The sequence below is a fragment of the Alligator sinensis genome, unplaced genomic scaffold (assembly GCF_000455745.1).
Source record: "Alligator sinensis unplaced genomic scaffold, ASM45574v1 scaffold915_1, whole genome shotgun sequence".
NCBI classification, from domain to species: domain Eukaryota; kingdom Metazoa; phylum Chordata; order Crocodylia; family Alligatoridae; genus Alligator; species Alligator sinensis.
The window spans coordinates 783,213-797,565 of record NW_005842597.1 but is presented as its reverse complement, the minus strand read 5'-3'; the positions used below and the strand labels follow the sequence as shown (position 1 = coordinate 797,565).

General features: G+C 45.7%; 1 protein-coding gene across 3 annotated transcripts in view; it reads left to right on the top strand.

Moving 5' to 3' along the window:
* Positions 1-14,353, top strand: part of ORC5 (origin recognition complex subunit 5) — a 150,228-nt gene that overhangs the window by 33,841 nt on the left and 102,034 nt on the right. For all 3 annotated transcript variants that reach the window (XM_006032955.3, XM_025214712.1, XM_025214713.1), the window contains exons 8-10: positions 5,327-5,375; positions 5,982-6,072; positions 11,382-11,434. In XM_006032955.3, coding sequence (XP_006033017.1) covers positions 5,327-5,375; positions 5,982-6,072; positions 11,382-11,434 — 193 coding nt within the window. The remainder of the gene's footprint in view (positions 1-5,326; positions 5,376-5,981; positions 6,073-11,381; positions 11,435-14,353) is intronic.

Genomic DNA, 14,353 nt, shown 5'->3' with positions numbered 1-14,353 from the left:
GGGGGCTATGGCAAAATTTGGGGTAGCTGCAACCCCCCCTGTAACTCCTTTCCCAGTGCTGCTGCTGCCCGCCCCGAACCCATCCCCCACCAAGAATAACTCAGTGCAGCCTCGGCTTCAGCCTGCAGCTGGAGTTTTTTCAAAAACTATATTTTTTCTAATATTTAACCCTTATTATTACAAAGAAAAATAATCCAGGTTGACATTAAGAATTGGATTCATGTCTAAGCAACACTTTATTTGTAATGAGTCATATCATGTTTAAGCAGATTATTTTTAATGTACACTCTCTTGCCTTGTTTTATGAGCAGTAGTGTACACTAACAGTGAATAGTACACTTGTAAACACTACAGATGTTTGCAGATAGCCATTTCATTAGTCTGCCAAAAAATGACCACAATTCAAAATGAAATGTCTAATATTGCAAAAAATGAAACTGGCTAAAAAGATACTAATGTGCAAATTATAGGAATGGAGCTGTCTTGCTTACCCCTCTGCTTGTTTCTCTTGATCTTTTTATGTTCGGCAGTCTGCATGGCAGGTTTTCTTTGCTCCCTCACTTTGGAGGAAGCCCATACATGCATCCATATATTATTTTAAAGAGCTCACTTGGAATTCTCTGCCTTTTAGTTAAACACACTTAAGGATTTAGACTTTTATCCCTTAAGAATCTACCTGGGATTTTTTTATTATTTTACTTAAATCCTATGCCTAGATAGACTGTAGACAGATTTCAGGATTGGGTGAAGGAGTGTTTGTGTCTGAGTTAGCCCCTATCTCTCTATACTGCAGAAAGATGGAGACCAGAGGAAAGGTAGGTGGCTGTCATGAAGGCTAGGGACAGGCATTCAAAAAGCCAGAGTCTGAATTGATTCAATTTTTGCAAGTTAGTCTAACCTGTCTAGATTGAACCAATTTGCAAGTCAGTAGACATTCATTGTTAACTCTGGAAATGCAGGCACACATCTGCAGTGTCTCAGGCCAGAAGCCAGGGGGCGCTAGAGCAGCCTTCAGCTGGAGGGAGGCTCTGCTGGTGGGGGGGTGGCCAGCCTTGGCAGTAGCCTAGAATGTACTGGTCAGGGAGGGGGTTTAATTCCCCCCTCCCTGTCCCACTGGCACAGACCCAAGCCAGGGTCTGCCTGGCACTCCCCCCTCACTGCTGCAGTGGTGGGAGTGGGAGTGCAGCCAAACACCAGCTGGCATGGCCCCCTGAGGCAGAGGGGGCAGGAAGGGGCTTTATTCCTTCCTTGACCCCTTCTGTCCCCAGGGAACTGTAGGAGGATCTGCTAGCCCCGACTGCTGATAGCTCCCTGTGTGGGGTGAACAGTGGGATAAGCCCCTCCTATCTCCTATGCCAGAGGGAGGGGGGAATAACCCTCTTCCCTGCCCCTTCGCCTAAGGGGCCCTGCTGGCCAGCCTCTGGCTGTGCCCCTGCCCCTGTTGCTGGAGCAGCGAGAGGGCAGGGCCCTTGATGGGGGCAGTGCCCCCTGTCATGGTGTCCGGAGAGCGCGAGACTCTTCTCAGCACGGGGACCATGCTTTGGGTGGGAGCAGGAGAGGGGGGTCAGAGCAGTTGCAGATTGCACGGGGCAACCAGTGGCACTAGGGCTCGGAGGGGTGGCCATAGCCCCACAAGCCTCCTTAGCACCCCTGCCACTCTCCCTATGCAGTCCATGGCAGCTCTCCCTGCCCTGCAGTGCACTTCTCCTGCTGGGAAGAGGCTTGTGCTGTGGGACACCATGACAGGAGCTGCTCCCACCTCACTGCTCCAGGTGCAGGGGTGTGAACAAAGGCCGGCCAGCATGGCCCTGTAGGTGAGGGGGCAGGGAGTGGGGTTATTCCCCCCTCCCTCCGGTGCATGGTGGAGGGGGCAAGAGGGTCCTTATGCCGCCACTTGCCCCGCATGGAGCAATCGTGGTGGTGGTTGTAGCTGGCAGATCCTGGCTGCAGTTCCCCAGGGACAGAGTGGGGAATAACCCCCCTCCTTGCCCCCTCTGCCTTGAGGGGCCATGCCAGCTGCTGTCTGGCTGTGCCCTTGCCCCTGCTGCTGTGGCAGCGAGTGGGGAGTGCCAGGAGACCCTGGCTTGGGTCTGTGCTGGTGGGACAGGGAGGAGGGAATTAAAGCAGTTCAGTCCAGGCTACTGCCAGGACTGGCCATGCCCCCACTGCTGGAGCTGCCAGAAGAGAAATGCCTGACAGGTCCGTGCTGGTGGAACAGGAGAGGGAGCGGGGAATAAACCTCTTCCCTGCTCCCTTCCGGGGCCAGCATTTAGCCAGGGCCCCGCCCCTGCCCGTCCCTGCTCCAGCAGGGAGCAGAAGGGCAGAGCCAGTCCTGCTCTGCTGGAGCACAGCACAGCCCCACCCAGGGCAGCAGAGCATGCTGGGGGACTGATTTAAGTTAAACCAGGAAGGGGTCTGGGACAGAAGTTGCATAAACTGGTTTGAGCTCAGTCAGTTAAGTCTGATACTACATTCAGCCAGGTTTATCTCAAACTGGTTTTGGCCATTTTGAAACTGATTTTTGTGTGCCACTGAACTTATGTTCTGTTACAGATTTAAACCAGTTTCTGATCACTTAAACAGGTTTATGTGTAATGTCGATCCCCAGCCAAAATGCCCTCCCAGGGTGTGTTCAGGGTGGGAGCTGCCCCCTGGACACGCTGCTCATGGCTCCATCCCACGCCCTGCCCCACCCCAGCTGAGCAGCGCCTGCCTCAGCCCCACTGCCTCCCTCACCATGGGGACCTTGATCTGCCCTCCCCACATGCCCCTTCCCTCTCCCCACCCCTTCTCCCACACCAGACTTACCAGCCCACTGCTGGTCTCCAAGCTGCCTGGCTGCATCTTGGAATCGGATCAGTATCGGCCGATATGGCTCCTTAAAAATCATCCATCAGCATTGGGCCAAAAAATCTCTATCAGTGCACCCCTAATAATTTCTTCATAGTGGCACAGAGTTTTCTAAAGTTACAGCACATTGGTGAAAGGCATGAATTCTAGTATCTAAGTATTAATAATACCCAAGCTTCTGAGATTTATCCAGATTGAGAAAACTGCATATATATTAGATACATGGGTATGCGTGCCTACTTAAAGAACAGCCAAAAAAAATCTTGGGCAAAAGAAGTACGAAAGTGGATTTCTGAAAATTGTGATTTTTATTATTGTCTGCTTGTGTGTGTAAATCTGTATGAGCCATTATTGATCATATTAAACTGCTTCAGAAATGGCAAGTGTTAACTAAAAAATATGGAAGAAATAATCTATTTTTTGGTCAAACAGATGTGGTTGTTGTATTGATAAAAGAAAAAAATTTTCACTACAGCATAGTGACTAGATTGTGACTCCTTCCTAGTTCTTATGAATGTCATCTCAGTGCCTGTGTATCTGGATGTTACGCTAGATTACTTTTAGAGGTGCACTGATACATCGGTCTGATATCGGACCAGTACCAATATAAAGAAAACTGGCTGTACTGGATATCAGCTCGATGGGGCCAATAATTTGGCCGATAAATGCCCATGCGAGGATCACAGCCGGCAGCATGGCGAGCTGCCTCCGGCTGGTAAGTCTGGTGTGGTGGAAGGGGCGGGGAGAGGAAAGGGGTATGGGCGGGAGAGATCAATGACTCCAGTGGTGAGGAAGGAGTTGGGGGCAGAGGCAGATGCTGCCCAGGCAAGGCAGGGGAAGGAAGGCTGGAGTCGCGTCTCGTTGCAGGTGGCGGCTCCCTCTGCTGCTTGTACCCCGGGAGGGCACAGGGGTGGGGAGGTGCCCCCTGGATCTGCGTAGGGTAGGGCGGGGCGGGCTGCAGCTGGGGCTGCATGGGGCTCTTCTTGGTAGGGGTGGGCTCAGAGCGAGCGCTGGCGGTGCTGGGACAATTCTGCATCCACCCCAAATAGTGCACTCAATGCCCTGCCTGTACCCGTGGACTGGGAAGAGCCGGGGCTGTGCTGGGCAGCTGGCGGTGGCAGCGCTGGGAGTGGAGCGGTAGCAATGAAATTTGGCGTGGATGCAGCATCCTCCCAGCACTGGTGGGGCCTGCTCCATGCCCAGCCCCCGCCGCCCCTAGGAGCCCCGCCGGCCCCCCCCCCCCCCCCCGATCTGGGGGGTACACGGCCTCCCCGTGCCCTCCTGGGATCCAAGCAGTGGCGGGAGCTGCTTCCCCCCCCAGGCAGCGCCTGCCTCTGCCCCTACCCCCTCCCTCACTGCAGGGGACATTGATCTGCCCTCCCACACACCTCTTCCCTCCCCCTTCCCCTTCCACCTCACCAGACTTACCAGCTGGAGGCAGCTGTATTGGAAATCGGATTGGTATCAGCTAGTATGCCTTCTTAAATATCGGCTATCAATATCAGCCCCCAAAATCTCTATTGGTGCACCCCTATTACTTTGGTTTGTTTCTGTGTTCAAGGAAGCCATGTCATGTTTCTCAGTGCAATGTCAGTGGCTGCATACACACATTTGCATCATCTAGGACACCTTTCACAGGTTTGTTTTCCTGAGAAGAAAACGGAGCCTGCAGTGCTAGCGCGGTGCTGCAGGGCTCCCTAAGCATACAGCCCAGAGAGCTTTGCGGGGGTGTTTTTGTTTTTTAAGTGAACATAGGCAGGGGTCTGCGGAGTCAGGGAAGGTGGGGGTGGGGGCTGTGCCATACACAGAAGAGTCCTCCGGGCTTTCTCCTCCCCTTTGCTGTGTTGGAGCCCAGCTAAGGCTGGGCAGGGAGTATTATGCTTGTATGCTTCCCTGCACCCGAGTCCTGCTGTGTGATTAAGACAGGGAACAAGTGAGGTGAACATGCCCCCTAAGTGCTTCAATGCTGGGCTTTTCCACCCTGAAGCACTTGGGGGTGGGGGGAGGGGAGGTGTTCTGCTCCCTGCTTGGCTAAGACTGAGGCATGCTCTCCCTCCCCCTGTGGGAGGGGGGAAAGAAGCAAAGCACACTGGGACTGTGGAGGTGGGTTCTGTGTCTGCTGCCTACACAAAAGTTCTGTCTTCCAAGAGATATTTTCCAGGTAGCCACTTCACTTGGGTTGTTCCTGAGTTATTTTTTCCCCTGAGTGGCCACTTTTACTCTGGGAGAAAAATTATGAACTTCTGAACACTTGTGGTTTCTCCTGAGAGAACAGGGACTGTCCCTGGAGAAGCTGCAAGCCCAGCGATAAGCCCAGCGATACCTCCAAAGAATCAAAACACCTTAGTTAGCTGAAGCATATTTGTATTCATTTTTCAACACTTAGAGTTATGTTAGTTGCAATGACAAACTGAGTATTCCTAATAGATCCTTTTAAATACTTCATCATTTTTCCTGTTTTTTCCCCTTCCTGTAGGCTGCACTAAATTTTTCTAAGTACTGTGAACCAGTGGTCAAGGGAGAAGGTAAGTATTTCGCTTTAATGTTAGTGGTCAGTGATAAAGCAGTGGAGCTCAGCTTATGGCTTTTGGGGAGCATATACTTTTGAACCAATTTCCATTCATTCTCCTAGTCACAGCAGCATCATTTTGGTGTCTTATGCACACCAAGTGACATTTGGAAGCAAAAGCAGACAGACTAGCTTTTCATCAGTGTTTTGTGAAGATGAATAGGAACTGCTGCCAAGCATGCCCTTCCCCTGTAAAACCAGCTCTCTTTATACAGTTTTACTCCCCTTCTTTTCACTCTCTCTAACAGTAATGAAGGGGAAGGAGAAATAAGCCTTCTCTCTCAAGGCTAGGAGGAGGGAGGGAGAACAAAGATTCTGTTAATAGCCAGAGAATATCACAAAATAACCACGTTGCAACATCTTTGCATTGTAATCTAGGGTTTATGCCAATAGAGGCTGATGCTGCATCATGGTAATATAAGTATTTAAGTGTTGGGATGTTGCACCAATTATTTTGTACTTCTGACAATGTTTAGCCATTCAAGGTTGAATTCCTCTGTTCTGTAGGTTAAACACTTGCTTAGAGTTCACATTAATTGAGTTGATTTTTTGCTTGGTGCAGCAAACGAACGTGATACACGTAGACTCTGGAAAAATATTGAATCTCATTTGAAGAAAGCAATGCAGACTGTTTATCTCCGGGAAGTATCAAGGTAATTGTCCCATCTTTATTTTTAGCAAGCTGCCTCTGAAGAGGCTTGCTTAAAATGTCAAATATGTATCGTGGGAAGTGCTTCTTTCTGCTAGACAAAATCTCCGTTCACTTTAACATATGGGGTTTTTTAAGCCATAAAACACTACAACTGTTGTGTGCCATAAAGGAAACTATTGAGCTAATAATAGATTAATTACTCTGAGGCATGTAAAATTATTAACTAGTCAAAGCAGCAGTAGCAAATGTGGGAGCAGTCTTCCACCAGTGCTCATGTAGAGATGAGCATTCATCATTCCAGAAAGTTCAGCAAAAATAGCTTAGTTTCAGACTTTGTTGAATGGACATTGCAAAGGAGAGGGCCTTTCATGGCGAGATTCTGATAGCAGTTCCTCCTTGATGTAACTAAGATCACACAAGGATTTGGGGTTTTTACTGTGCAAGTTAGTTGTGATTTGCACTCTTCCATCATGCACTATATTCATTTTTGGATACTTGATTGATCATTTGTATTGACTTCTTTGTTCATATATTTTAATTTAAAGAAAATGAACATGTCTTTTCAATATATTTATATGTATTCCTCTTAAGCTTGCAAGTCCATCATAACATATACAAGCATAACTGAAAATGCTTTTGTAGGATCTCTCTATTTCAGGGGTGCTCAACCTTCAGCCTGTGGGCCAGTGCTGCTTACAGAGGCATCGCTTCAGGCCCAGGGGCCTCCCCATGGGTCCAGACATTTGTCAGCATGGGATCAGTAGGCATTAATCCAGCCACCCTCCCCCCTGTCAAATCCCCAAGCCTCGCACACCTGGTGGGATCCAAGCCACGCCCCCTTCCTCTTGCAGGGCTGGGTTTGGGCCAGGCCACGCCTCCTTCTCTTGCAGAACTGAGTTGGGGCCAAGTTACACCCCTTTTTCCCGTTGGGGCAGAGCCATGTCCCTTTTTCCCCTGACCTGGAACAGGGCCACTCCCACTCTTCCTGCCTGTGGGGCCATGACACACCCCCTTTCCCTTGTGTGGGGGTCATGGGCCTGGGTCATACCCCCTTTTCATCCACGGGGCTGGATCAAAGTCCCTTCCCCCTACAGGGCCAAGTCACTCCCCCATCCTGTGGGGCCAGTTGAGGCCCCCTTCCCTCTTTGTGGGTGGTGGACTCAGGCCAGGCTGCCTCCTGCCCCCCTCCATGTGGCCAGACGCTGCTGGACTGGAATCACCACCTGGCCCACAGTTAGACTAGACACTGCCCATTTGACCAGTGGAAGAAAAAGGTTGAGCACCTCAGCTCTTGTTATTAATGTGTTCAAACCTCAAAATTGTTTAAGGCTATTTAGGAACAAGCGAATAAGGTCTCTAATGCCAGTTTACTGCAACAAGGTTTATAAATCATATCCACTGTAACTGTTCCTCTGCTTCCTTTTTATCTTCACTTTTTGTGGCCATGGAGCAAAATCCTCTTTCATGCACAGGATTAAGATTTTTGTCATGGCTTTATAAAGTTTAGTTATTCATAATTAAAATGATTTTGATTAAGTTTTGTTTGTGAGATATACTAGTGACTTCATCCTTGCAAGAGCAGGTGCCAAGGAAAAAAAATTCAAGAAGTAACCAACAAAGATGCAAGCTGAAGACTGCCACACTTTTTGGGTATAGACAGATGTTGCAATAGTATGGGCATTGAATGATACTAGCATAAGTTGTTATGATGTCACTGTTGTAGCTGCATGCTCCTCCAGCAATACAAGTGTGGCAATACAAGTGTGGCAGAACCACTGTAACCCTTTTTCATGCTAACAGCTGATGCCTGCTCCTGAGCAGCACCTTCCCCTTTCTTTTCAAAGCATTACAAATTAAACATCTGCCCATGGCTTATGATTTGTTGGAGGATAGCCATTCAAAGGTTGTGTGGCCTATAGTACTTCGCGAGCAGGAAACTATAGCCTTGCTCATAGAGCTGGCTTTGCCAGTAGGTAGGTTCAAAGTGGAATGATTAATTTTCTCTCATCTGTTACACATTCAAGTGAAAATCCCCACTTGGACTTGGATTTGGGAACAGGCTATAGTAATGGTTTACTGGTATTTTTAAGGATGGAAATAATGAAGAAAAGGGAAGAATTGATTAACCTGATATAAGAATGTATAAATGGGAGTACTGGTAAATGAACTTGGATAAAATGTCAGGCAAAAGACTACCTGTATGGAGATTTTGAGCGGAAGGGATGGAAGCCCTTTTTACTTTAGTAACTAAAATGAGTTAGCCGGCATACTAGAAAACATACAGTAGAATCCATTTCTGCATTTGTAAAATTGACTGTGCCTAATTTGCTTAAACTCTGATTTCTGTGATTCCACCCTTATTCAAAAGCAGTGTAAGAATCATATTGGACAAATGTATAAAATGTATATGCTCTGATAGTATTCCTTTCCCCATCTTCTTAATATTTCTCTGTCTTGAGAAAGCTGCAATGACTTCTCTTTTATACTTAATTTGGTCCATCTAATACTCTGGCCTCTCCATGGCCTGAGACCTTGTAGTGTCGGAGAGGCTTGCGTGGTATTAACCCTAATAATTATCAGGGTTATGTCGCCTGGAGTCTTACAGTCCTGGCAAGGTCACCTGTGGTGAACAGCCCTGACAGGAGGTTCCAGATAAACCACAGCCCAACCCCTAATCTTCAGTGGTGGATCAGATAGAAGATGATCTCAGGAGCCGTAAAGATGGAAGAAGGGTGCAGTATGATGAGGTCTTCTGTCATCTAAGGTTCTCCCTTGCCATTGGGTCCAGACCTCTACTCATCAAATTCTTGTGGTCGCTGTTTCCACAGATCAGCTTCCTCAGATTAAACAAACTCACATGCAAGTTTCTGCGACAGGAATTAACACGCTGTCCTGTATCAACCTCCAAAAGCCCTGTGGTGATGGACTAGTGGTGATGGAGGTAGGACTAGTGAATGCAGCAGTTTTCAGCAACAAATCTGCATGATGGCAGTGGCAGCCTAAAGATAGTCTTGCGCCTTGACATGGGTGCAATTTGGCAGTTGCTACTGTGACTAAGCAGTCCTATTCATGATACCCTCTGCTTGCCCCACATGGGGAAGGGGCTAGAAAAGGTACCCTAAACCTAGGCTTTCTTATCTGCTCCTGGATGGATAACCACATCCAGTGATATCACTCTCTGCATTCACAAACATCATAAGAAGATAATGATTTTCACAACATAGAATGTTCACCCTTTGTGAATAACCAAGACAACAAACTACCAGAAAGAAGACCTGCCATTGTTTCTAGGGAACTAGCGAGATACAATATTGACATTGCAGCTCTGAGTAAGACAAATTGACTGGATGAGGGTCAGCTGAGGAAAGTGGGTGGAGGTTACAACTTCTGGAAGGGGAACCAGGCCCAAGATCATGGTAGAGGCTTTGCCGCAGCCATAGGAAACTCTGCAGACACGTTGAAGGCATACCTCAAGTAAACAAATACAGACATCAAGAGCTGAGAGGAGCTGGCTGCCAACTGACTCCAGTTGTACCACAAGCTCAACCAAGCAGCAGTCCGTTTCGAGGTAAAGGGTCTTGCCCTTGAAGTGAAAGAGAAAGTGAAGGAAGGAAAGGGAAAGCGATCCCAACCTGCAGCCTACTGTCCCCTGCAGGAAGACCTGCAACTTCTGCAGATGGAGCTGTGGCTCAAGGATTTGGACTCTTGGGTCACCTCAAGTCCCATCAGTGAGCTGTGGTAGAGACCATCCTCAAATTGAAGGATAGCTGCTACCAGCAACTGTTACTCCGGCAGCCAAAGCTAGGCATGGAATATAGAACTTTGCTAAATGTCTTGCAAGAATATTTTCTCCTTTTTAAAGGGGAAATGATTTTGTTACATATGAAGAAGGCAGCCTGGAAAATGGGGCACTTTTTGTTTGCTACAGAAATTATTTATACCAGTTGTTGATTTTTGTGATGTGCTAGTCAGGATCTTTCTAACTTCTTAAAACTTGCAGTTGTCCATTCTAATTATACTGATACCATAATATTGATACAAACAAATAACCACATGGCAATTACTTCAGACACGTAAGCTACTATTTCAAGTTTACCATTTTAATTTATTATAAGATTTGAAATTTGTGGGTTTTAGCTTTAGGCTTTTCTTTCTGTATATCTGTAAATTAATTGTCAGGAAAATTCAAACAAATATGATATTTTCTTAGGTGACAGTATTGTAATTACTGTGAATCTTCCTTTTTATCATTGCAAGTTAATTATAAAAACAGAACCTGGTTTACTATTCAGTTTACTATGTAAAACAAGATGATCCAGGAGTACTTCTTTGCTAGTAAAACGCATTGAATAAACACTTTGCTGCCTTGTAATGTAGCTAATTAACTATTAATTTTATCTGACTAATATCTCAGCTGTTATTAAACCTCTGTTATAATATTTTATGGATCAAAAGTTATGAACCCTATTATGAGGTTATGGAATCTCTATCATTGGAGATTTTTAAGTGCAAAGATTTAGGATAGTTTAGATAGGCATGTTACTGCATTGAACAGAAGGTTCAACTAAATGACCTCCTGAGATGATTTCCAGTCCTGTTTTTCTGATTTTGGGTAAACAGTCTATTAGATATTGCATTGTAATTGAGTGAACTTTCATAAAGTTCTTAAAAATCAACTCTGTTAAAGCTACTAGGGTTTTTTCATTCAAAATGTAACGACAGGTGGAAACAATACATTGCATATATTGGTCATTATTGCTTGTTAAGTTGCAGAGTTTTGAAAAGGGAGATGTTTTAGTATAATCTTAGAGCTAGACAAAGGGGAAACCACAGTTTGCTTATTGATATTTGCATTTCCACTAGCAGAATATTTAAACTTGATGCACTCTAAAATTATTCATTCAGACATGAGCAGCATTTTGTTTTTTATATATGCTTCCTAATTTAGTGATGTATTTATAGCACTGTTCTTGCTATTTTGTCACCTGTATAGGATAAATCCAATCACTGAGCTACTAAAAGCATCAATATTGTAGATGTTCAAATCTGTATTGCTTTTGGGATGCAAAGGCGTGTGGATACTTATTTGCTGGTCGGAGTTAGATGATGCAATTCTCTATATAGAGAAAATTACATGTAAGATGACCAGTCTGAAGTCAACATTATGCAGAAGCACATAACTTACAAGTATTTGCTTTATTTTTCTCAAAGAATAATTAATTTTAATAATTGAGACTCAGTAAATGCATAGTTTTCACTAAAAATGTGATTTGGGGTCTGAAAAGTACTTTTATGTTGTCTGTCTGGCAGCTCACAGTGGGAGAGACTACAACAGGATGATGGAGAACCTGGACAAGTAAAAGGTATCAACTAGATGTAGTCACTCTCTGTAATAAGTATAAGGTAAAATATGCTGTCTAGAACAAACTGGTTGCTGGTACTCTATGAACACTTTAATGGCGTGATTTGGCTAATGCTCAGGTTGTATTTTCTTCATTGGTGTAAGATTTTCCTGGATCTTGAGATAAGAAGACCAAGCTCCACTGAACCACTTCTCCTGTGTGCTGGTGGGTAGGGAACAGACTGATCTCTAGCTGATACTTGATGCCAACCAGCTGAACTGCCTGGGTGTGATGGGAAAGTATGTTGTCCCTGGCAACAGCCTGACAGTGCATGCCTCAATAAAACAGAGTCCCAGTTTGTGGATAAGAGAGGCATCTGAATCACAGAAGTCACAATTTGATTCCTATATCTAGAACTTCTGGAGCCTTGCAGCTTTGTGTTACTGGCTCTTAATGAAAACTTTAAGGCCAATCTTAATTTACTGGTTACCCTGCAGTTATACTTTAGACAGGGTAGCTTAATTATTTTGGGCACTGGACTCAATGGTCTGGGAAGCCCCTTTGAGTCCTTATGTTCTTTGAAATGGCTCTCTGTCATTTAGCAGTGGCTGCTGCTCATTTTAAAATTTTGGTACCACCTTTTCCCCTAGTCACCATCACAGTAAGAGTTTTTCTGTAAATAATAAGATAAATATATCTATTGAAGTTGTCCATTATGATAGTCTGCATGTGACTGAAGTGCATGCCATACCTTCGTTTTTTTAAAACAAATATCTGTCCAAGGGAATTATAATCATAGGATTATTACAGAACCTAGAATTTCTTGCAGCTGACTAGTACATTTACTCCTCATAACCTAAGCTTGTGGCAGGCATTACATTTATTATTTTATTATGTAATGAACATGTTAATTTCACAATAAAATGTTACATGCTAAATTTTCAAGCAGTTTATCACATGATAAAAACAGCAAACCCGGCACAAAAACGATAAACCATCCTCAAAGGTGTTACTCTTTAAATGTTGAACATGTGGCTTGTTTGTATCCTGCTTTAATTTGAACAGATGATAATGTTATCTACACAGTGATAGGACATGACCAGGTCCTTTAGCATCCCAGGGTATGCTGACTGGCAGAACCGAGTGGATGGGGATACTAGATTTCATAGATTCTTAGGGTCGGAAGGGACCTCAGTAGATCATCAAGTCTGCCCCCCTGCCCTAGACTAGAAAGAGTGCTGGGGTCAGATGACCCCAGCTAGGTGCTTATCCAGTCTCCTCTTAAAGACCTTCAGGGTAGGGGAGAGCACCACCTCCCTTGGAAGCCCATTCCAGATTGTGGTAACCCTTACCGTAAAGAAGTTCTCCCTGACATCCAACCTAAATCTGCTCTCTGTCAGTTTGCGGCCATTGTTTCTAGTTACCCCAAGGGGTGCCCTGGTAAACAGAGTATCTCCTATTCCTTGCTGCACCCCACCCCCCACATGCATTTGTAGATGGCCTTAAGATCACCTCTCAGCCTTCTCTTGAGGCTGAAGAGATCTAGGTCCCTCAATCTTTCCTTGTAGGGCCTTACCTGCAGACCCCTAACCATACAAGTAGCCCTGCTCTGAACCCTCTCAAGGTTATCCATATCCTTGAAGCGCGGTGCCCAAAACTGGACGCAGTACTCCAGCTCCAGCATTACGAATGCTGCATAGAGGGGAAGTATCACCTTCTTAGACCTGTTCGTGATGCACCTGCTAATACATGATAGAGTACGGTTAGCTTTATTGAGCACTCCGTCACATTGATGACTCATGTTCATCTTGGAGTCTACTATGACTCTAAGATCCCTTTCTGCCACCGTGCTACTTAGAAGGTCATCTCTCAATCTTGATGTGTGTTGGTGTTTCTTTCTCCCCAGGTGCAGCACTTTGCACTAACCATTGTTAAACTGCATCCTATTCTGTTCTGCCCACTTTTCCAGCCTGTCCAAATTGCCTGAATCTGTTCCCTGTGCACCCATGTGCTTACTTTGCCCTATAATTTGATGTCATCCACAAATTTGGAGAGAGTGCTCTCCACACCCTCATCCAAGTCACTGATGAAGATACTGAATGGCACTGACCCAAGGACTGAAACTTGGGGGACCCCACTTCCCACATCTTTCCAGGTCGATACTGACCCATCTGCCACCACTCTCTAGGTGCATCCCATAAGTCAATTCTCCACCCACTTGACTGTAATCATCTACATCACATCCACTTAGTTTATTTATAAGAATGGGATGAGACACTCTATCGAAGGCCTTTTTAAAATCCAAGTAAATGACATCTATCTCGACTCCTGAATTTGTGACCTGGTTGTAAAAAGAAACAAGACTGGTCAAGCAGGATCTACCTGCTATGAATCCATGCTGGTTGCCCTTCAGCATTATTTTATCTGCAGGACTCCTACAAATTGTTCCTTAATAATTTTTCAAAGGTTTTCCTTTTGAAAAAGACAGGTCGTGCTGTGGGGGGCTGCACACCCCCCCTCCCTGACTTGCACAGGTGACCTCAGGTGACCACGGTTCTGTGCCTGGGATGGGGGTAGCATCATTCTCATTCACCCCCTGGATTCCAGGGCTCTGCTGACAAGCTGGTGAGCTCAGACAGCTCACTGTACATGCACTGTGCAGCCAATGGGCGGTGGTGGGCAACTGCACCACCTTCACCACTCCTGGAAAGTGGGTCTGCAGCTCTTCTAGCTGGCAAGCGCCAGCAATGCAAGTTCACATTCCACTTTTATGCCTCCAGACAGTGACCATGCCTTTTGAAAATCAAGCCACGCATTTCATGTAATGCTTCCAGTGCAAAATAAAATTTCTCGTTACCCATCACACAATGAAAATAATGTCTGCTAGGGGCCTAATAAAAGAGAGGTTTTTTCCAAAACATGTGTTTCAAGATCTTTTAA